Source organism: Ictidomys tridecemlineatus, chromosome 8 (assembly GCF_052094955.1).
Source record: "Ictidomys tridecemlineatus isolate mIctTri1 chromosome 8, mIctTri1.hap1, whole genome shotgun sequence".
Classification (NCBI taxonomy): Eukaryota; Metazoa; Chordata; class Mammalia; order Rodentia; family Sciuridae; genus Ictidomys; species Ictidomys tridecemlineatus.
Window position 1 is genome coordinate 31,289,238 of NC_135484.1, and position 24,922 is coordinate 31,314,159.

General features: G+C 37.4%; 1 protein-coding gene across 1 annotated transcript in view; it reads left to right on the forward strand.

Annotated features, from left to right (window-relative positions):
• The first annotated feature begins 759 nt into the window (after positions 1–759).
• The window catches only part of Moxd1 (monooxygenase DBH like 1), an 80,700-nt gene continuing 56,537 nt past the window's right edge, over positions 760–24,922 (forward strand). The window contains exons 1-4 of the mRNA XM_005329761.5: positions 760–1,480; positions 21,038–21,184; positions 22,763–22,930; positions 23,070–23,153. Of these exons, the coding sequence (XP_005329818.1) occupies positions 1,217–1,480; positions 21,038–21,184; positions 22,763–22,930; positions 23,070–23,153 (663 nt within the window). The 5' untranslated portion in view covers positions 760–1,216. The remainder of the gene's footprint in view (positions 1,481–21,037; positions 21,185–22,762; positions 22,931–23,069; positions 23,154–24,922) is intronic.

Here is a 24,922-nt window from a genome sequence, read left to right on the forward strand (position 1 = left end):
AATTATGGGGAAAGAAATTGGAAGATAAATCAGGAGTCAGAAAAAACAGGCTGGAATATGATAACTTGAGGACGGAGAATAAGAAGTATAGTGGCTTGTGCGGAGCCTCAAAATCTGAAGTAAATAGTAGGTAGTTGTAGTATTCCTCTTATCCATGTTTTTATTTTGATTCCTCTCACTTGTTTTTTGTATTTTGTTGTAAGCTACCTTATAACTATTTTTTTGAAAGATGGCAGAGTATACATAAATGAATAAAGAAGATCATTTATATCTGCCATATGGAGTATTCAGCATTCTGAAGACATGAGTGTTGTGTTCAAAGGTGGAAGCAAAAAACAGAGCAACATTTTGATAAACATGCCTAGGGCCAGAATTTGAAATATCAGAAAAAGAGGATTTCAAATGAAAATCAACCATGACCTACTCTGTGCATGACAAAGTAGATAAAATTTGTGCCATCACAACCAAACTGAACCAAATCAAAGCAAAACAAATCCAGGCAGAAGGCAAACATTCTGATGACTTGATGTGAAGAACAAGATTTGGGACCCCAAGGGCTAAAGCCTGAAAAAAATGCACTAGGGGAGGTACACAGCTTCATCCCTGAGGACTTGGGCACTTCGGAATACAATGGTTCTGGAAAAATCCACCTCAAGGATACAGGAAGAGGGCTTTCTCTCAACTTTCTCTCCACCACACTCCAGGGCAACCTCTTTGCTTATTCAACTCCTTCTTCCTCTGTTAAATGTGCTTTTCAATCCCAATTTCCCATTCTTTCCCCAGGAATCCCTACCTCCAACCCCCTTCACCAAGTGCCCAGGCTCTTCCCCAAGTAGGACTCTCTCCTCCCTCTTTTTCCCTCTGCTCCTGGCCCCTGGTCTCAGCTTTTGCCTCTTCCTCTCCTGTTTCAGGAAGCCCCTCACTTTCCTTACAACCCAACGGGGACCAAGTCGGGGTAGGGGGCGGCAGGTGGATCCAGGGAAAGGCCAGACAGCACCAGGGTGGGTAGATAGTACTGGAGGGGACCCGGCGCGCAGGGGCCCGCCACCCGGGGCGGGGAGAGCAGGTCCTGCCCTCCCGGGCTGGCGCGCACAGCCGGCCCCAGGGGCGGTCCCAGTCCTCCCGCTCGCTGCTGCTCCTCGTGCCTGCTCCTCGTGCCTGCTCCTGCTGCCCAGTGGCTGGAGCCCAGGTGCCCGCGGGCAGGAAGCACCGGAGGATGCGCTGCTGGCCGCTGTTCTTGCTGTGGGGGCTGCTCCCCTGGACAGGCGCGGTGGGCTCGATCCGGTCCTACCCGCACCGCACAGTCCTCGACTCGGAGGGCAAGTACTGGTTGGGCTGGGGCCAGCAGGGCAGCCGGCTTGCCTTCCGCCTCGAGGTGCGCACCGCCGGGTATGTGGGCTTCGGCTTCTCGCCCACCGGGACCATGGCCGCGGCCGACATTGTCGTGGGCGGTGTGACCCACGGGCGACCCTACCTCCAGGTAAGAGAGTTCCCTCTGGCTCCCGCGCCGCCAGGTTGGTCCAGTCCCTATCCCGAGGAGAGCGCGGGTGCAGGCTACCCTGAGGCCACCGGGTCTCGCCTAGGGCGAGCTTGGAAACCCTGGGTCCCTAAAGCCCCGCGCACTCTCACCTTCTCGGTCAGGTTCTGCACCAGCCGAGCTGATGGTGCTCGCGCCTCCCTGGCGCGCTCTGCGTTTGGAGTTTTTGCCCCGGGAAGCTGAGCACTGTGAGCTCAGGCAGTTTTCCTGCTCTGAACACTTTCCTGCCCCAGCGCCCACTTAATAAATCTCCCACGTACACACCTGCCACGCAGCATCCCCATTTATTCCGGATGGGAAAGGACGGGACCCCCAGTCCTAAGGGACGGCTCTGGGCGGGGATCTGGGGAGAAAGCTTGGTATTTTGCGGTCTTGCTGTCTAGGGTTGGGAATCTCAGAACGTCCCTATTGCTGGCTATGTTGGAGCCTCCAGGCGCGGGGCTGTTGCTAGCTACTTTATCTGGAGAGATTAGTAAAAGAAAGGTCCTTAAGAATCGCTTAAGGAAGTTTGTTATTCCAAGTGTTGTTTAGGAAACTGTAGACACCTTCATTATCTAAGATCCTCAGACAAAGTCCCCTATTAAGTGGTACACAATTTCGTTTATTCTAAGAAGTAGCAAACTGAATTGATTTGCTTTGCTGTAGATTTGCTTGGGGGGTGGGGGGGTCGTGCAGAAGCCAGGCTGCCTATTCGTAGGAGTCACTAAGCACAGGGGAAAGACAGATCAGAACCATTAGAATGACTGACTGGTTAGGTTTCCTGGACATCATTGTTTGAGCCTGACCACCTTTGGATTGGGTGAATGTACACTCTTTGTTACACAAAGGATCTCAAAACTCTACCCTTTGCAGAAAGTCCATATGAAAATTTCAATTGTTCTGACACTGTCTTAAGGCTTTGATAGTATGAAAACCAATATTCCTGATGGATTTCTGAATATATTTCTCAGTAAATTTATCCCAGCTTCTAAGTTCAATTTCCACTCTGTGCTGAGGTGCCATCACATTTGAACCCCTGATCTTGACTTTGGCTAAAAATAAAGTGACAGCAATAAAAGCTCAAAACCATCCTATTATCTATTTTTTTTTTCATAAATTCACTGTTTCCTCCCCAAGGAGCTATTATATGACGACTCCAATAAAAGAAAGTTTTATGAGGACTGCACTCTGCTAAAGTCACTAATGTATAAATTTTCTTCTTCTGCACTATCTCAGGCATGAAATTTGTGAACCAAGGATTTGATCCCCAAACATGGTCCTTATGGGCTGAAAGACTCACTCTTCTGTGATATAGACAATACTTAAATACCCATTTCAGCCTATTGTAGGGTGAGGAGTATAAGGCCCAGCAACTACCCTTTTATGTTCCTAGAAGAGGGCATGAGAAATCTTATTTTGGTAATATTATACAAAAAGGCATAGTTTAAAAGTTAACTTGCTATTATTTTTGTCAAAGAGTAGCATTTCTAGAAAGTCTACCCAATTTGATATCAAACAATTAAGAGTAAGATCCTGACTCAGTTTGCCTTAATGGAACCACCACAAACAGACTTTACAAACTGCAGAATATTTTCACATTGATGATGGTTCTTTATAAAGATTGCATAAGACTTAATTAAGTGCTTTTGAGATTGATGTTGAGACATGAAACTTTTTTGAAATAAATTGTGAATATATATAAATTGTGATAATATACCACCGTGATATAATCAAGAGCTGGGCATTTTCTCAATATACTTAATGAGCAAAGAAAAAAATGAATTTTCTTCTTTATTTTTTATTCCACATGATATAAAATTCTTATTTTCATATAGAAACGATTTTTCTCACTTGACCAACATCCTTTACCTTTCCATTTCCTTAAATATTCTAGTGATTTAAAAAATATTAAATTATGCTAATCAGTTAATTGAAGGGTTTGCTTAAAATACTTAAAAACTCTGGTTACATGAAAAATACTAAATAATGTAAAATACAAGAAATATATCAATTCTAGCAGGATCATGCAGGCTATGTGATTCCATTTCAATGCTTGAAATTGAGTTTTCTCCTTAGATACTATTTGAGATTCTTCACACAATATGTGATAAGATCATCTTTAGCAACTATACCAAAACCAAATAGGATTCTTAAGTACAACCTATGTGATTTCATTAGATGACTTTGGATTTTGTATAATTTTTCTCCTAGTGAAAACAGACTTTTTGTGGAACAATGAAAAAGCCTTAGTTCCTGGGGCATCAATGTAAGTGCAGCAGCCACAGAAGGACAATGGCATCAAACTATATGATGTGACCCAAGTTGACATCTCAGTCATGCCATTTGTGCCTTTTCCACATATATTTTCTTTCATCCATTTTTACATAATTTTAAACTTCAATTTCAGATCTTTTAAATTGTTCTTTTTCTTTTTCTAATGAGATGCACTAAACTTGAAAACTGTATTTAAGAGTACATTCTAATTGATCAGGTAGGGAATGGTTGACTAAATAGCTTAAATGCTTATAGAGGTTAGCAGAGAAATGGGTGGCATGGGATTGAGTGGATCAGGCAGACTGCAACAGATAGTAGACAGCTTTGAGGGAAAGTTTTTGCAAGTGAGTTATTGTTATGGGGGAATGCAAACTCAATATTGCCAGATCGTTTGTTTTATTTTTGAGAAAAGACAGAAATTCATATTATGTGTGTGTGTTTGTGTGTGTGTGTGTGTGTGTGAGAGAGAGAGAGAGAGAGAGAGAGAGAGAGAGAGAGAGAGAGAGAGAGAGAGAGAGAAGAGAGAAGAGGGGAGGGAAGGGAGGATAGGAGAGGAAAAGAGAGGGCGTATAAGATAGAGAGAATGTAAAAATACTCTGATTACTAAATACTGGCAATAATTCCAGTTTGTACAAAGTGTGAACACACACATACAATTTCAGTTGCGATATATCCCATAGACAATCTATTTGGGGGCCAAGATGAAAAAAGTTAAGATTAATAAAGAATCAACGCAAATTATGAAAACCCATGAAAGACAGACAGGAAAATCCTATTTCTTTTTGGACCAGGTTTATTCTGTGTCAGGAAACAAGTCCAGTGTCAGAGACTCTTGCCCATTATTTTGGCTATCAATTCTTGTATAATGAACCACACCCAAAACATAGTATTTTTAATATAGTGACCCTTATTTTGCTCAGGGGTCTGAAATGTGAGCATGGCTCAGTGAGGACAGCTCTTCTTTTCTCCAGTCTGTATTGACTCCAAAAGCAGTGGTTGAAAGTACCTGAAGGCTGCTCACCTGAATGTCTGACTGGCAGTTGATGTTTGCTATTGGTGGGTGCTCACCCAGATTTGGGTGGGATTGTGGCCTCTCTATGTGACTCTTTAACATCCTCAAAAGCACAGTGACTGGTCCCAAGAGTGAACATTCCAAAAAATTCCTGGCAGAAGCTGAATAGCAATTGATGACTTAGCCCATGAGTCATACTGTGTGTCTTCTGCTCCTGCCACAGGCTCATCAATTCAAGGAGCACAAACACCACCTTAACATCATGGGAATGGAATATGTTAGTGTGACTGTCCTTGGAAAATACCTTCTATCACACCCATCCTTACCACTTGCCAGAGTCTCCTTCACACCACCAATTTCTAGTGCTTGTGTACATGTATCCATTCTCTTTCTATTCTGCTTAAATGGAGAGGCAATATTTACTTATTCACTGGTTCCCCCTCCCCCCACATATAAACCCCCCACTCTCAAGAGTTAGTGAATACATGCATAACTAATTAGAACAAATAAAAATATATATTAAATAAAAGAGTTGGTGAACAGTTGGTAATTTTTCCACTGCCCTATTCCCTACTCCCTTGGCCTCCTCCCCTCATGCCGCCCTCCCTCCAGTAAGAGTTCTGAACTTTGGCAGCCCCATAGTTTTCAGTGGTGGCCAATCACTAGTTAAGGGTCAGGTCCAATGAGACTACCTGTAGAGGGCAGTGTTACATTTACCTGTAAGCTTAAGGAGTTAACAAGTTTATTTTTTAAAAAGTTTTTGTAGTACTGGGGATTGAACTCAGAGCCTAGCCGTAGCCCAGTCCAGGCTTATGGAGGTAAAAAGTCAGATTTTGAATTTCCTTGCATCAAGGCAGCAAACTTGGCCTAGAAGCCTGAAACTAGAAGCCTGGCATAATTATGAAAATTCACTCTGCCCATTTTATAACCTCTCTGACCCTGCCTGAGGATAGTACCTCTAAGGGTGGGTGACTAGGTGACATCAAAAGGCAGAGAAAAGAGAGAGAAAGAGAAAGATTCAGGTGTGAAGCCTGTCTTGGTGTAATCTACCCAATACATTGTTCTGGAACAGCATGGAAACTTCCCCTCTAGGATGCTGCGAAGGTCTACCTGGACGGGGGCCTGGATGCGGGAAGCAGTCTGTCTTTTTTGCCTCGGTTTTCCAGAACCTCACTCTTTTGTCACAGTGAATCAGCTCCACTCATTTTCCTGATGGATCCGTGTCCTTTCCTTGTTCTTTGCCCCTTTTTGACAGAGCAACTCCACCCCCACCCGAACCATTAAGCAACTGTGAGTGCCCATTTGAGGCAAGTAATCTGGGCTATGAATGCCCAGCCTGTGTGAGGGAGAGAAGAGAGCAGCATTGTGGGATGTGCCTGTTGAATTTGCACAAAAATGGATTCACCCTTCCTATGGGGGTATAAAGCACTCATGAATGGAGGCTGAAACATATGTCATCATTTGTTATAGCCTTGCTTGTTGGCTGTCTCAAAACCGGAACCCTTTCTCTGCAGAGAAGTGTCTTCAGCAGCAGAGTAATTGCTGCCGGGGCTACTCTCGGAGGAAGTGCTGGGAACTGATTTGAAATCACAGAAAACAGTGAGCATTCTTTGTGGTTAACGATGTGCTTCTTTTAAGCACACCCCAGCCAACGGCAACAAAGAAATGTTTGGAAAGCAAATTGAAAGCTGTAAGGGAAAGATGAAGAAAGTGTGCAACCCTGACACAGCTCAGCTGCAGCTTTGTTAAGAGATATTTATAAGTCTTGGGATGATGCCCCCCAATTTCCAGATGAAGAAGGGACCTTTCCAGGCTTCATGCTTGGTGCATTAGTAATGGGGACACATGCTTCAGTGTTCAAATGCACGCTGATGCTCTTCAGCTGTATGCTCCCCCCTGGCAGAGCAGAGGATTTCGTAATTAGCCTGAGGAAACAAGTGGACCTAACAGCCAAGACAACAATGCACCTGAATTGACAAATGGAGTTGAAAGTTTCAGATCGCAGACAGCATATTTCTGGGGTCTTGGAAGGAGAAGCAAGAGTCCACTTCAAAGAAACTGAACCGTAGTTTAGTGATTCATCGTCTGTAATGGGGCCCTATTAAAATAAAGTTGCTGGCAAAAGGGATGAATTCATTACACATCATGGTATTTCTGGAAATGTTTGATCCACATGTAATAAGAAAAAAAACCCCAGTGTACATGAATGCCTCACAATACTTTTTATTGTAAGTTAAAGCAAATAATAAAGAACTTTTCAGCAAAAAAAAAAAAAAAAAATTCCTTGGAAAGCTTCTTCCAAATCTATACCTTTTAAACTTCTTTAGTTCTAGAATAAACTAAACAACAAAATTTTCATATAAAGAGAACATATGGCATATAAGCAAATATTTCTGCAAAAAAATGGATAATAAATGGATAATTTTTATTAACTGTAGAATTAGGATCATGCATCTGAGTGCTATACAAATAATGTACAGACCAAATATAATTTAATATATTTGGTAAATTTTTATTCATCATTCTTATTCATCAAATGTAGCCAAAATCATAATCTTTGTACCATTCTTGCTTTTATAGGTTAAGTGTTGATGTGTTGTGATTTCCTTGCTGCCTCTTAAAAGCTCCAAATTTGGCAGCTTCCCCTCAAACCTTCTACCCAATTTTACAGGTGAGGAAACTAAGCCTTAGATAACTCTCAAAGCCTTGTTGGAGGCCTCACACTGCAGTCTGGATTTATTTCCTCTGAACCCTGGCTTGATGCACTTTTTTCTATAAGAAGCTTCCATAGAAACATATTCTAACTTCTAAATAATGAAAAAAAAAACACGTGTTTCTGAGTATTTCTCTTACTACCTTTTTTCCACTGTAAATGTCATAGAAATACACTTATAGGATATGATTTTTATGCTGTTTCATTCACTGAGTTCTTCATTTACATCTCATATTGTAGTAAGTCCTTAAAGGGTGCTATCTTGTATAACTCTCGAAATACCTCTTTGAAGTCACTATCTTGTTTCTCTCCTTTTGAAGGTGTACAGACCCTCAGCTCCAGGTCATACAGCACAGAAATCACTTGTGGTTTTCACATGGCTGTGTTTGGGTAGCACCTACAGACAGATAATGGAATGTTCATTCATTTATTCAGCCATTATTTATTGAATGCAGGTACTTTGGTACTGGTAGCTGTAAGCAAATAAATAAACAAGAACCCAGGGATTATTAAGTGCTGTGCAAAGAATTACACTAGAGTGTTGCCAAGGAGCGACTCTGTGGCTATTTCAGATTAGTGTGTTAATAATCAAAATACAAAGGAAAACACATGCCCTACATAGTGAAGGTTGTCTTTGAAAGTTAACCATGGGCTTACAATTCAAAATATTACATACAGTGACGAAGATAATCTGGCATAGGCATCAAAGGACCCAGAAGACCTTCAATATAGGAAACTGTCTAGCTGGAGAAAATATAACTAATGGTTTTTCAAATGTGTCCAAACTTCATGAGCTCTTTTCTACTTGTGTGCATTGTTACAATGATATTTAGTAAGCTCAACCAGAGTTTTTCAAGCTCCAAAGCTGGTGATTTTGTAGAAGTTTAGTTTTTATTTTTTTAAATATTCCTTTTTAGTTGTAGATGGACACAATACCTTTATTTTTATTGATTTACTTTTATGGGGTGCTGAGGAGGGAACCCAGTGCCTCACATGTGCTAGTCAAGTACTCTACCTCTGAGCCATAACCCCAGCTCCCTAGAAGTTTATTTTTTAATACTAGGTATAAAGGTTTTTCTCTATATCCTTTCTCATCTTTAATAATAATGGAGAGCTGAAGGTCTTTGAGGCAGCAGCATCAACACAACAACACATTTGGAGGAAGATTTCCACCTTTCATGCAATTTTTGAAAGAAAATTTTGAAATCTCTAGTTCTTAGTTCTTTCTACCTCCACAACCCCCAAACCAATGAAAGAGCAATCTCACTTAATTGGACAAAATCATTGATATATTTCAAGTTTCTAAGGAGATTTGAATGCAGAGACAGGTTTGGTAATTGCTGACTTTATGTGGTCAGACTCTCTGATAGGGATCCTGTAACTCAACCTGCAGAAGCTTGAAAGATTGCAGACCTAGGATGCGGGATACAAAGCAGGATTCTGTAAAGAATCATTCATACTGACCAGTTGATGTTTGGAGCTAGGGCTACCATATGCTTGCAGATTTAACATCAGTTTTTAAAAATAAAGTGGGTTTTTTTTTTGGCATGGAACCCTTCTGAGATCAGTTTAATGAAAATGAAAGTATTTTCATTTAAGTATTTTCTCAAATTTACATGCTGAGACAAGAGCAGCAATTTTTTTTTTTTTAGTGAGAGAGAGAGAGAGAGAGAGAGAGAGAGAGAGAGAGAGAGAGAGAGAGAGAGAGAGAGAGAGAATTTTTAATATTTATTTTTTAGTTCTCGGCAGACACAACATCTTTGTTGGTATGTGGTTCTGAGGATCGAACCCGGGCCGCACGCATGCCAGGCGAGCGCGCTACCGCTTGAGCCACATCCCCAGCCCCAAGAGCAGCAATTTTTAATCTGAGAGTAGAAGTATATTTCAAAATGTACTGAATTAGGAATCTCTCCTCCCCATAACCCTCTGCCATTCCTATACACCTTTTGCCAGTTGGCACCAGCTGCTGTATTTCTAAGCAAATGAGTGGGTACCCACATAGAGTCTGAATTTATCAGTTATGCATGATCAGAGGGTAGCAAAGTAACATAATTTCATTTCATTAATAAATGAGAGTACCAGGTAGTTCTTTTATTTAGTCCAGAAGTGTTCAGATCTAAGACCTTTGATTAGAATTAACAATAACAAAATGGACTCCCTTAGTATTTGGAAAAATTATCATATGTCATTCATTACATAAATATTCTTTCCTTTTCCTTCCCGTTCTCCAAGATTGCTAATAAGCAGTGAAATGCCCTCAAGCTATAGTGGCAGCAGAAAGAAGAAGAGGAGCAATAGGAGTGGTGGATAATTAGTATCTTATTAGGGCCTGGATGGAACATTTGCAATCTGATGACTATGTCCTTGCTGCCAAACCTTCCTGAGGTACCAAGAACAATTCCCTGTGTTTGGCAGATGCACAAGAAATACCTGCTGAATAACTGCTAAGCGGTTAAGACCAGGAAATCTTCTAGACTGGGTATGAGTCCCAGCACTGCTTGCAGTTTATTCCTTGTGTGCCCCTTGGCAAACTCCTTAAACCTCTCCTAGGAGTTTCCTGTTGTGCAGAAGGGAGCTCATCATCATGGGTTTTGTGAGGATTGAATGAAGGAGTCACGTAAAAGCTCTTCCAGAGTATGTGACATGTCAAAAGCACTCCATAAATAGGAGATATTATCATTGGTAATTGAAGACAAAAATTGCCCCTTTTCAACTTGAGAAAAAAGTGTACATTAACTGTATGGGGGTAGGGTGGAGATAGATAGCGTCTGAGACAATTCCAGACCAAGCTTTAAGTAATTGATTTGTGAATGACTTGGCAGTCATTAATGAATAGAGGCCAGCATGGTTTCAATAGACATAGCTTAGAGCAAAACTGCATTTCCTTTTGCATTTGATTTGCTGCATCTGTAGATTGAGGTATGAAATATTGCATTGGAGTGATAGTAAGGGATTTTTCATAGTTTTGCATGATAATCTTGTTAATGATGCCTTAATGAAATTATATTTATAAAAATATAACACCCAAACCCCAAATCTATTAGTAGACTGGCTACATTAGGTTACAAAATGAAGTTAAAATCCAGTGCTATACCAACATAACAAATGGAAAATAAAAGTTAAAAATTCATTGTGAGTTGGGCTCATTTGTAATCCTAGAAACCCTGGTGGTAGGGTTGAGACAGGAGGATCACAAGTTCTAGGCCACCAGCCTCAGCATTTTAGTGAGAACCTAAGCAGCTTGACAAGACCCTTTGAAAGAGAGAGAGAGAGAGAGAGAGAGAGAGAGAGAGAGAGAGAGAGAGAGAGAGAGAAGAGAGAAGAGGGGAGGGAAGGGAGGATAGGAGAGGAAAAGAGAGGGCGTATAAGATAGAGAGAATGTAAAAATACTCTGATTACTAAATACTGGCAATAAGGAGGTTGAAACTGCTGGAAATCTGAGCATTAGGATGAGACTTAGCTGGCAGTGTTTTGCCTGGAGAAACAATAATTAGAAAAGAAATGATGATTGTCTTTGAAGTAGTAAACAGTCTTCTTCAAAAAATAATGAATAGATACTATGTATTATTTTCCAGAAAGGGGGAGGGGTGCAATTAGTAGATCCTAATTAATATTGGAAGATTTTAACTTAGTATAAGAAATTCGTTCCTGACAACCAGAGGTATTGAAATTGAATGGGATGCCTGGTGAGGCTAGGAGCTTTATCACTCTAAGTGTAAATGCTTTGTGATCGTTTCTTTGAAAAACTATTTTTGAGAGAAATCTTCCTTGGTCAGAGCCAGAGTTAGGCATTTTTCAGGTTCACTTGAGTGTGATGCTGTAAATAACTTCACTCCACATTCATACTTTCAGGTTATTCAAAAAGTAGACAGAAAGGAAGATAATTAGCCATCACAAAACTGTCTGTACTGCTTTTTAAACTTATCTCAAGAAATACAACTAGTCTTTGTGTGCAATGAACTGTTCCAACGTCACAAGAGTATTTAGTCTCCTTCCCTGTTGTAAACTTTAGTATATTTAAATTACTTACAATCGCTATGTATTCATCTTGAAATCTGAAGAATAATAAAGAAGAAAAGAATATTTTACCAACTACATATACTTGAAAGCAAGAATTTGGAGGGCCTCAAGAGCAAAGGCAAATGTAAACTTGGTGAGTTTCTATACCCCTCTTATGCCGCCCATGGGTGCATTACTTTGCCTCCTTTAGGAGCACAGTCTCACCTCCTGACCTGCCCACCCCAGTATTTAGGTAGACTTCTCAAACTTCATGTGATTTTCTTTCAACATGGTTTCTTCTCAGCCTTCCCTATCTCAGTAAATGGCACTTCTTGTTAGCTCCAGTCAAAAAATGAGGGATCGGTTTTCTTCTCCTTCTTTCACCCTTTATCTAAAAACCCATCTTCATGAACAGATAAAAAAAGATATGGTACACATACACAATGGAATATTACTCAGCCATTAAGAAGAATGCAATTATGATATTTTCCAGTAAATGAATGGAACTGGAGACTATCATGCTAATTGAAATAGGCCAATCCCAAACAACCAGAGGCCAAATGTTCTCTCTGATATGCAGATGCTGATTCACAATGGAGAAGGAAGGGAGGGAAGAGGAATGGAAGTTGGGAGGGAAGAGGAATGGAAGTTCACTGAGATGGGACAGGTGGAAGTGGGAGGAAAAGAGGGAGATGGGAATAGGAAAGACAGTAGAATTAATCCTACATATAACATTCCTATGTTCATATGTGAGCACACAACCAGTGTAACTCCACATCATGTTCAACCACAAAAATAGGAAGCTATACTCCATGTATGTATGATATGTCAAAATACATTCTATGTCATCTATAACTAAAAAGAACAAATAAGAAATTAAAAACAAAAGAAAAACCCATCTTCAGGTTCTATTGACTTTCCCTCCTACACAAATCTAAGATATGCCCACTTCTCTCCAGTTTTACCACTACTTCTCAAACTCAAGACTTTTAGACCACCACAGCACTCCCAGGTATCTCAAGGCCACCATTTGTATTATTCCTCCTCTTCATTCCTCACAGATAGCCACAGTAGTACACCACACACACACACACACACACACACACACACACACACACACACACAGAGAGAGAGATGGAGGGAATGAGCAAGGCAGGCAGGCAGGCAGAAGAATTGAACTTTATTCCTTGCATAAAATGGTTATGGATAGTTTGGAGAAGTTTAAATTTAGATGATGGAATAGGGCAAAGAAAAAGAATATTCTTTGAATGGTGAAAACTGAATTTGTTTTTTTTTTCTGTTGAATTATATTATTAGAGACAAACAATGAACCTTTTGATTTTATTATGTATCTCTGCTAATTCTATAATTTAGTGAAAAGTTTTAAACTAATCAACATAAAAACTAAAATGAGATGTTTGGCTGTGGCAGAAAATCCAGGATGTATTCAGAAGGTGGCCTTTGCCAAACACCCAGAGTGCTCAAATGGGCATCTTTCTTTTAGGAACATAGGCTGTGGGTTCATATTTTAGCATTTTGATAGGCATTTGAAAGATCCGTGATTAGACCTGGAGAGTTTCTGTTTTATCTGAAGTGGCTTCTAAAGTGCAGTCCTCTTCTACTTTGACATTTCATTTAGATTTCTAAGATTAACAAAGAAATGACTTTTTAAAGTTATTGAAACCTGAGGACTGTGTTTATAAAGGTTGTTTATACAGCCTCATGATATTTTTCTGCTCAAAGATTCTCTTTACCATGAAAATATTTATTATTATACTATCAATATTATTAAACCACCATAACACTTATTATAGAAATAGATAGTACAAACAAATGTTTGAATTAACAAGGCTTTTGAGATTTAGAAACAGAAGAAAAACTGCAGGCACCTGTTGAAGAAAATGATGACAGATGGTAACATTTTTCTCAAGGATTGTCCCACAGCTGTGCTTACATTCAGTTCTTCAAGCTGAACCAAAGTCTATTCATATGTTTTATTACACCCGTAAGAGTTTTCAATTCATCCTGTTTAACACAGTGCCAGTCAAAGCTCTATTCTGTAGCAAAGATTTTATTTAAGAGAGACAGGAAAAAAAAAAAAGACTGACAATGAGAACCAATTTAACATCTGTGTAATCATGTTTTTGAACAAGGGGTCACAGCAATCTTGCTGATTATCAAAGCTGGCTTTTTTGGTATGTTATCTTAGTTTGAAAGTGACAGTAATTCTTGCTGTGATGTTAAATGATAAATTTCAACTTCCTGCCAACTTCTGCTGTTGGTGACTTATTTTACAGTTGCCACACAGTATTTTGAAACCTCGATTATATATTTCATAATTTTTTCAAAGCATAAAAGATTCCAATGAAAAAAAGGATTTTGTGAGAGCATGTTTCAGGAGAAATGTTTTTGTGACACAGCAGAAGATTAACTCTATCATTAGGGTTTAGATACTCAAATTTTCAAGGGCACCAGGTAGTATTTTATCTAGAGAAATACATGATCAATATTTATTCCACAATGAAGCAAAAAATAATACCCCAAGGACAATCCATATTGAAGCTGAGCTAAGTACTTCAGCTGAATGTGATTGAAATGCACATAAAGCAATTCAATATATAATCCGAGGTTCAAAATATACCCTGTGATCGGCAACTGTAAGCAAAATAAGTCACCAACAGCAGAAGTTGGCTGGAAGTGATAAATTTATCATTTAAACAATTCACAGCAAGAATTACTGTCACTTTTCAAGGTATTAAAGTGGTTTATACAAATAACATATCTGCATATGGCAAGTTCAAAGCCAGCTTCTGCAACTTAGTGAGGTCCCAAGGAACTTAATGAGATCCTGTCTCAAAAATTAAAAATAAAATAAAATAAAATAAAAAGACCTGGGGATGTGGCTCACTGTTTAAGCACCCTTGAGGTAAATTCTCAGTACAAACAACAATAACAACAACAACAACAACAACAAAAAAAACCTAAAACAAAAAGCAAAAAAAACTGCATATTTTTATTGTTAAACTCTTTTGCATAGAATCATGATTCTTTGAATCCTCCCCAATCTCTTATCTCCATGAAGTCCATTTTCTTAATGATTTTTTTGGGGGGGCGGGGGGTACCAGCAATTAAACTCAGGGGCACTCAACCACTGAGCCACATCTCCAGCCCTATTTTGTATTTTATTTAGAGATAAAGTCTCACTGAGTTGCTTAGTGCCTTGCTTTTGCTGAGACTGGCTTTGAACTCACGATCCTCCTGCTTCAGCCTCCAGAGCCACTGGGATTACAGGCATGTGCCACCACGCCTGGCTTCTTAATGATTCTTGTGGGAACTTCTATTTATCAGTATTTTATGTTATATAAACATATATGATCTATATAATATATATTTACAATATAGAATCTGTATGTATTTATATGATATATTTAATATATAGGATATAATCACATTTTTATAGTGATCATGACATTAGGCCATTACAGTGAATGTGTACTGTGATCCACGTTTCTACTTTTATTTGAAAATTCCTAGAATATTCTGTAGGAAGATGGCTGAGGCATGGAGTTCACAGTGGGTATATATGGATATCCATTTACAGAGTGAAATAGAGAGTGGGGTGATTTTAAAGGTGGAGATCAGATATACTAAGAATGTACTGGAAAAGCACTATATATTATTGTTTTGTAAATATCCACGTGTAGGTGACTTTATCTGTATTTGAACACTTATTTGGTCAATGTTGTACTATGTTAATTTCATTCTTCAGTTTTATTTTGTTTTCTTTTCTAGAAGACAGTAATAACACAATAACAAGTCCAATGATTATTCCAATTGAATAACATTATCCCTTTGTCAAACTGTCTGGAAACTCCTCAACTCATCCAACTTATTTTTAGACTTACCCAATCTGCATCTCAACATCTCATTTCAAGACAGAGCATGCTTTGAGTGGTTTGCTGTCATTTTTCCTTCCTTTTCTTTCTCCCAGGAAAAATAGTTGAATGGCATGAATTTTGGAGCCCAGAATTGTTTCTTGGCCTTTTTCCCCTTTTTACCTCAAGTAACTTGCTTTAATATTTGCCAATATGTAATTTTGCTGTATAATTTTGGCACCATTAAAGTTGTGTTTGATTGATGTCCAGGTATTTTCTTAGTACCAAAGGAAGACAAAAGGTATCCCTGAGGAATATTTGTGTCTCATCAAGTTGAACTGTTCTTCCACCTTAAAGACAAGAATGTCACATGACAGTTCTTGCATTCTTTTATTTTCAAAATAATCTCTTCATTAAAGAAAGGTAGATGCTCCTTTTAAAAGTACGCATATTCAAAGAGCATCTTCAATATGCACGTCAGTCTGGGGATTTAAATTAGAACACATTCTTAAACATGGTTTCTCTCAGACTTTTTTATTATTTAAAATAGTTAGGCAGTGCTCTCCCTGTATAAAAGGATTTCAGAATTGTTGCATGCATAAATCCTTTTTTCTCTAAATACTAATGTCAGTCTCCTAAGATTCATGTCCACATAGGGGCTAAAAGGTCATACTGCATTTCCGGATCTCAGTGCCAGATGTGTGTCCATGGCAAATCATGTGGCCCCAAACTCATTCTAGCATCTGGCTAAACACATTTCACACCAGGTCTTAACCATATGTAAATATATTTGAGAGCAAGTATGGAAATAATCTATCAACTTGCTTTGGGGGGGTTCCATTTTACAGTGTGAACAACTGTTCTAATGGTGCATGTTTATAACTGGACTAATGAGATTTAGCGGTTTCTAGTCAATTGCCACATGGTTGAGAAGATAATCCAATGTCTACAATATATCACATGCATACTACATGAAGAAGTAAGTAGAGGAATAAGAATTCAGAAAAGAAATAATTGCTTCCCATGGGAAGGATCAAGGAACACTTCACAGAGGAAATGGAATCCTTAGCCTTAAAGGAAAGGGATTCAATAGATGGAGTTCATGGAGAGGTGCCTTGGTGGCATTAAAAAGGAAGGGCTGGGTTGTGGCTCAGAGGTAGAGCACCCTTACCTAGCACACATGAGGCACTGGGTTTGATCCTCAGCACCACGTAAAAATAAATAAATTAAATAAAGGCATTTTGTCCATCTACAGCTAAAAAATAATTTTAAAAAGAGTAGGAGAGACAGAGAGGAAGAATGTGAACAAAAGCAAAAAGCTAGAAAATGGTCTAGCATTGAAGGGAATCATAAATAGAAAATAGGTGTTATATGACAAAATCAAACAGTAGATAACCTGAAAGTCCAGGTCAGGCTGAATTTTAGGGAACTGGGAAACTAGACTTTAGGATGCTATAATATATACTAGTGACAAAATTGCAGTGATGCATTGAGAATGATTTTACAAGGAAGATCTTGACAGAAGTATATAAATGGTAGAGTCTGAACTAAGATGGAAATTAAAATGAGATAGAAGTATAAAGTGGGTTATTATTTCAAAGGAATTCTTCATAGGAGCCTTTCTGTGGAGGTGCCAGTAGTAGCAAAGAAGTTAAAGAAAACTGCAGTTTTGAATTTGGATAGTTGAGAGGGTGGCAGTAAAATTTAAAAAAAAAATCTGGAAAACAAATCTTACAGGTAAAGGATTAAGTACAATTTTGGACTTATTGCATTTGAAACAATAGTAAGACTTACAAGTGAAACCAACTTTTGGACATATGATACTGAGTTAAAAGTGATTATTTAAAACTTGGATTAGATGAGGTTACCAAAGGGTAAAATATGAATACATAAAATGACAATGGCAAGCCAAAAATTTTTTTAGGGATTGGGAGGAGAAAATGGAACTGAGAACAAATGAACTGTCAGAGGCATATAACCAACAGTGGGGTTTTCTCTAAGTAGAAAGCAGGATACCTTGATCCCAGGGCTTCTTCCTAAGTTTAGGAAGAATTTAGTGTTTCATTATTAAGTATGATGCTATTTATAGGCCTTTTATAGGTACTTTTTATAAGATAGAGGACAAACCTATTGCTATATTACTGAGAGATTTGTGCCACATGTCAATGTTTTCAAATGTTTTTTTTTCTCTGCTTTTATGGAGATTATCATATGATTTTTCTTTTTTAGACTTTTGATATGATGAATTTGTGTGATTGATTTTCTAATGTTTAAATAACTCTGCACTCATGATATATTTCCCCTTTTTAATGTTGTTGGATTCTGTCTGCTAAGAGATCTTTATTGCTGTTTTTAAGAAAATCTGCATCTAGGTCCAATGAGAGCTATCAATCTATAATTTCTTTTTTGTAACATCTTTGGCTTTGGTGTTAGGATAATGCTGGAGTAAAAATAATGACTTGGGACGTACTCCCTCTTCTTTTATTTTCTGGAAAAGTTTGTGAGGGATTGGTATTTTCTGTTGCTCAAATATTTGGTAAAATTCCAGGTGAATGCATCTTGGCCTACAACTTTCTTGTAGTAAGGTCTTTACCTATTAGTAAGTTGTAGGGCTATGCACAGTATCTGTGTTTTTTGAGAGTTTACTGGCTTGTGGCTTTCAAGGCATTTATTTCCCATCTGGATTATCCATTTAGTTTTTTGGCATCAAGTTATAGATATAATTGACCTTTGAATGTCTTAAAATCTGTTGTGATGTTTCTCCTTCATTTCATTTTGATTTGTTTTCATTTCATATGTTTTATTTATTTGTTTGTTTTCATTTCATATGTTTTCCTGCTTTCTTTTAGATTGAGTAGGTTTTATGATTACATTAAGGATATTTCTAGGATAGAAAGAAGCCATGAGATGTGAGATGTAAGCTCAGGGTGCACAAATGTTGGTTATCTTGTATGGAGAAGGTTTAGACTATTCGTGTTGGGAAGTCTCTTGAGAAAACAAGATTAGCCTGTGGATTTTCAACTATTAATGAGGGCCCAAGCTGAAGTAAACCTGTGAATAAGTTAGGTTAATTCACATTTTTAGTTTCAATAAGATCCAACCATATTTCCCTCACTAAATTTGAAGATATTACTCCTTTTAGACAACCACATTTTCCTCAGGGTCTAGAACTTTGAAATAGTTGACAACTGTCTTTCAATATCAGGTGCTGTTTGGTTTGCACAGGATAGATGAGCTCAAGGGATCACAGCAAAGCTGAGTGAAGCTTCTCCCATTTCCCCATAGCTAAATTATCTGAAAAGCCATACAAAGGTAGAATAGCTGGAAGGAATTTATGGTGTTGAGTGGAAATAGAATGAATGGAAAATTGGCAAGCAAGCTAGAAATTTTGTGGAATTATTGGTTTTGGAAACAGACTACGATAATTATTCTACTCTTTCAACTGATTACAATTTCTGTTGGATTCTCTTTGTTTGCAAAAGCTGTGATTGCATGAATAATGTAATGAAATCTGAGTTTAGTGTAAAGCACAGTTGATCTAAATCTTTGTTCGTAAGCTTTGTCATTTCATTTCCCGTTGACAATGTATGAGATAAAAATGGGCCCATCTCAGTAGCATACTAGTACTTCATTTAAATTGCTTTAACAGTTGCAGCTTGGTTCTCAAGAGTAAAATTTTTGTCAAACCCCAACTTTAGCTACATAAAGGTAACATTTTCTGTAATAAAAAATGAATGAAGCAAAAACAAAACAAAAAACTCTAATGTAGCTCTTTTCTCTAGACAGAAAAAATAAACAGGAATAAAGCACTATTCTATCCCAACAGTGTTGGCTACAGTGTAGTGAAGAAGGGTACAACCTCTGGTCAGACTGCTAGCATTTGAATACTGCCTTTTCATTGTCTCAGCTGTAGAATGTTGGATATGTTGCCTCTGGGTCCTTCTGCAAAATGGGAAAATAGTTTCATCTTGTAGATTCCATATGGAAGTTAAATGAGTTAATACATGTAGTTTGCTTAAACAGGGCCAGGTATGTAGAACATAAGTTGTAGTTAATGTTACCAGGGTAAAGTAGTTTGGGGTTGACCATATTAAAGAATTTGTAGACCTCAGATGTTAAATTTATCTACACTTGATAATTATCATAAAAAGGTTCTAGGAATAAAAGAGCCAAATGCCATCCATTTGTGAGTGACTTTCATAGACATTTAAAAAAAATTTTAGAGTAAAAAAGTTTACTAATTTTTTAAGATTTTAATGAATGAACTTTAAGTTTTTTTGAATAAAGTATTTTCTCAGTCAAGAACATTAATCAAGACTTAAAGTAAATTTTAATAAAATTTAATAAAACTACTTATATTCAGCATGTACATTCTAGAACATTTTCATTGTTTTTTTTTTTCAAAAACAAGATATTTGGGGTACTAAGAAGTATAATTAAGGCAAGTTTTATGTGTTATATTGGTGACCGTTAATAGCAGGATTGCTCTCAGCATAGTAAGCCAGTGGCAAAGAGCATAGGGAAATATTTTTTGGGAAAAAATAAACTATGTTGCCAAAGAAGAAAGAAAATTAGTGTGGAATCGGAATTAACCATGGTAGGCATCCCTACTATATTTCATTGTTTTATAGTCCAAAATCTAGAAACAAATATCTATCACACATCCCACACACACCCCATCCCCATTTTACTAATGTTAAAACCAAAGCTCTCAACGTTTGATTTCAATAATATGCAAGGTTGTATGGAGACATTAAGGGGTCAGATCCTAGTCATTGGATCTCAAAGACCATGTTCTGACCATTGCCCTATCTGCCTCTGAAGAAGTGGTATGTACACTACTTGAGCAAGTTTAGTAAGGAAACTAAGGCTGATCCACAAAAACAAAACTTCCCTAGATTTCCCAATATCTTGTAATTTAACTACTTTCATTTTTTTGCATATTTTCTCATTATTTTTCATTATAATAAGCTTGCACCATTAAAGCTCATTCTGAATCCTTCCCATGGGTCTCTTGGTTTTTATGGAAGGTGAAGGGATGCTTCACCAGGTGTGATATTGGAAAAAGTGTAGACCTTAGGGCTGCTTCTGGCTTTGATGCTAGCTCTTTTCGCTTTGGGGTAAGACATTAGTCCCCTTTTTCATTTGTACAAGGAAGGGAAAAACCTCAGTGACCTAGAGTGTTCGTTCTTTTTTTAAATTTTTTTTTATCTATTTATATATTTTGGTACCAGGGATTGAACCAAGGGGCACTTAATCACTGAACCACACCCCCAGCCTTATTTATTTATTTATTTATTTCATTTGAGACAGAGTTTCACTAGGTTGCTCAAAGCCTCACTAACTTGCTGAGGCTGGCTTTGAACTTGAAAACCTCCTGCCTCAGCCTCCAGAGACTATGGGATCACAGGCATGTGTCACTGTGCCCCACTCATTCTTTATTTTTTTAAAATATTTTATGATATTATAAATCTATACTGCCTTTTTCTGGAGGAAATTTCCAGGACTTATAAAATGGGTCTAGGTAAAAGACTTTGTACTAAGAAAACCCTGAATTGTGATTTTCAGGTTCTGTAAATTCTCTGAAATTCTTTACACTCTATACTTAGACTATTCTCTTTTTTTAAAAAAAAAAATATTTTCCACAGGATTATTTTACAAATGCAAATAAAGAGTTGAAAAAAGATACTCAGCAAGATTACCACCTGGAGTATGCCATGGAAAACAGTACACACACAATAATTGAATTTACCAGAGAACTGCATACATGTGACCTAAATGACAAGAGCATAACGGTAAGGACAGTATGAGTGAATGCATGTTTGAATAAATTGTATATTTATACTTGTGAGACACTTTAAAGAATAAAATAAATAAGTACTGAAGAATTGACAACAAAGTCACATGGGTTTTGGGACTATTTTTGAAAATTCTTCAAAAGCTAAAAAACCCCTCCAATACTACAGTTTTCAGTAAAGGTAGCTTTGCGTGATTTTAACATTTTGAAGAGCCCTTTAAAATTTGTATAAGCTTACTTATACATTCAACTTCTCTGTAAAATGTAAAAATTGTCAATAAAGTTTTGAAAAAAATGTATTACTCAAGAAAGAATTATGAGTCCCAGTTCTAGAATATAATTCATCTGATTTGTAACTGATTCATCTTTGTAAATTTCTAAAATCAAGATGAATAGTCAGCTAATTATAATCACCTGCTGGCATATTATATGAGATTTCTTATTTTCAGCTTTCATGCAAAATTAATATCTTTATGCATACACAAATTAAATATTTGGAGGACGTGTAATTCATGTGGCGCTTTGGAAATTTCCATGAACTCCTTGCATTAATTTCATTTTGCATAGAACAATAAAATTTTCTTTTTTTATTCACTAAATTAGGACTTTAAAAAATGGGAATATAAAAAATCTGAAGTTATTCTGATTAACTTTCAGCAGAGGAGTAAAAGAGGAAGAAAGCACACATGTAAAGATGTGGATCACTTTTGTGTAATATACAGTGCAATTATACTTTAATTGGAAAAATAATTATAGTCATTTGACTTATTAAGAAAGACTATAGCAAAGAGAACACTTAAAATGAATAGCTTTTGCTTTATTGTCTGTTTTCAAAGTTTTATTAAGGTTTGGCAAAAGCACCTTTTTCTGTGGGAGGAAGGACTGAACAGTTTCTCTGTACCTGATCAAACCTTTCCCATCCCACATCCCCCCTGGGCAATCTCTCTTGGTGGTTCAGAAACCAGTTGCACCTGATAGCATTTTCCCTAATTTGGTACTCCAGTCCCTTGGAAATTCCCAAGAGTCATAAAGTGACTATGGATTGCCTCTATTATAAAAAAACAAGTCCAGAATCAGAAATGCCTTCTGCATTTGCCCTTTCTATAAATACATATGTATGAACTGGAAAAAAACCTATTGTGAAAGGAAAAATCTTCTGGTCATTTTAATTTTCATTCAATTTGAATTCTACCCCCCACCCCTCCAAATGTTCCATCACATTAGGGCAGGTTTTAACTTTCCAAAGTTCCTGCTACACAGTAAGAACACTTGCTTTCTAACTACTAGCTGCTGATTTAGAATTTTGGCTTGACATTGATTCATGAAAAGTATAATCTGTTTGGGGACACATATCTTGTGTGCTGAGAATGATAATTCTTTCCCAAAAGTAATTCACCTATCTGGATCCTTAATGACTTAATCAAATTTATGAAATCAATGTTAAAGACCAGGTTGACAACTGCAGCTGTCATTTTTCTCTTTGTTTTTACATTTGGCTCTAAATGGAACTCTTTAAACTCAAATCAGGTGAGGAAAGTGCTTTTCTGCAAGGTAACATGCCATGTCTGATCATCAGGATAGCACGGTGAGAGTGATCTGGGCCTACCACCAGGAAGATGTGGGAGAAGCCGGCCCCAAGTACCATGATTCCAATCGAGGCACCAAGAGTCTGCGATTATTGAATCCTGAAAAAACCAGCGTGCTGCCTACAGCCTTACCATACTTTGACCTAGTGAATCAGGACGTAAGTTTCTTTAGGTTTTATGACCATAGAATGGTCTTACTTAAAGGGTATGTGAGAGTTTTTGCTTACATCACTGTATTTAAAATAACATGACAAACAGAATATGACTCTGTGTCCCCCTCCCTTTTTATTAAGACAGGTCCCCATCCCAAACAAAGGTACAACGTATTGGTGCCAAATGTTTAAGATTCCTGTGTTCCAAGAAAAGCATCATGTGATTAAGGTATGTGGCTACTTCAAACTAAATTTAATTGGCACAGATGGAGAAATTGCTGACCCTAAAATAGAAACAGTAAAACATATAGAAGCAATTTTCAATTATATGAAAGTTATTTAGAAAACAAAGAACTGACTTGGCTAACCCACACACTGTTTCTAGAGTCTGCAAACTTGTATTGTAACTAGTGTTTTGGTTATCTACTAATATTATGTGTCAAAACTGAAAGTTGGGGGATGCACTTGAGTTATTTCTTTAGGAAATACTCCTATAAGTAAAATTGCTGGAATTGCAATTTAAAATAATATATTTACACACAGATAAATCAAATCCAGGAAGGTTATTTTCCCCATCAATGCAGTTTGAGACTCTGTTTCACTGAAAATACTAGATGGTATCATTAAAAAAAAAAGTTGCAATATTTTTTTTTGAAAATAGGAAAGAAATAAAATCTGTGAACTTCTATGTAATTATAAAAATACAGAATTGGATAATACATAAGCTCAATTTTCCTGTGCTGTGACATTTCCTCCCAGCCTTGTACTGGGCCTCCCACAACTTTTGCCTCTAGTTAGTGAATGAACAAGTGTTTAAAAGAAATTTACAGATCCTTGGCTCTGTACTAGTAGTTGTTGGCAGTTCCACAGAGGCTGAAGATTATGATCTATTCTCTCAAAGAACTTATCAGGAGATTGTAGAAAATATGGCCAAAACACAAAAAAAAGAATGAGATAGAATTAGGCAAGGCACACAGGGTATTGTAAATTTGCAGAAAGTCAGACATTACTGCTTTTCTGGCAGCCCCAGACCATTTTACAAAGCGCTATGGCTGCAAGAAGTGAGCAAATGTTTACATTCTGGAATTTTGAGGGGAACACATGAATTTGAATTGCTGGTCCACTTTTTTATTAAACTATGTGCTCTCAGGTAAATTATTCTGTAGAGTTGCTTTTAATATCTGTAAAAAGCAGGCAGTCATAATATTATCCCTTCCAACCTCAAACCATTTTAGCAGAGATGAAAACATTGGAAATATTGAGCACATTCTACAAAGTGACTTGAATTTGTTAATATCTACTGTATTCATTCATTGGACAGATCTGCCTTTTGTTCCCAAGAAGATTTAATACTTCACAGAGAGGTAAAAGGGGTGAGTTGAAGGAAAGTTCAAGTTGATAGGTAGTCCTAAATTCTTGTAGGATAATTTTGCCAAAGGAAGACTTGCCAACAGTGTGACTCTAGGTTAATCATTTACCTCTGTGCAAAAAATTATTTTGTATTTCATGCATGATCAAAGTGAATGCAAATTCTAATCTTTTGTATTTATGGTGCCTCAGTCCTTCCCTTATACAAGTGAAATGTCTTTCTATGAAAGTGTATATATATACACACACATTGTGTGTTAGTAAATTTGTTACTTGGCTTAAGGGACAAATATAAAATTGTAGGTTCAGAAGTAAAACCCAGTGTTGTACAAAATAGATAATTTATTTATTAATAAGCAAACAGTAATTGAGGGGATGTAAAGACCTTAACCACTTCTTGTTGTTCTTACCACTATTAATATAAACACTTGAGTAGAATTAAAAAAAAAAAAGACTCTATAGTTAAGAAACACCAATCTGTTTCTACCCTCTTATGTCAGATATTTGCTTGGTTCTTCATCTAGGAATTCTGAGCTAGAGTTTCTATCACAAGCATATCAAAATACTATGGGCCTAAAATTAAATATTCTTGAAACCATATTGCATTTGTATCAAGAGAGATTTTAGTGG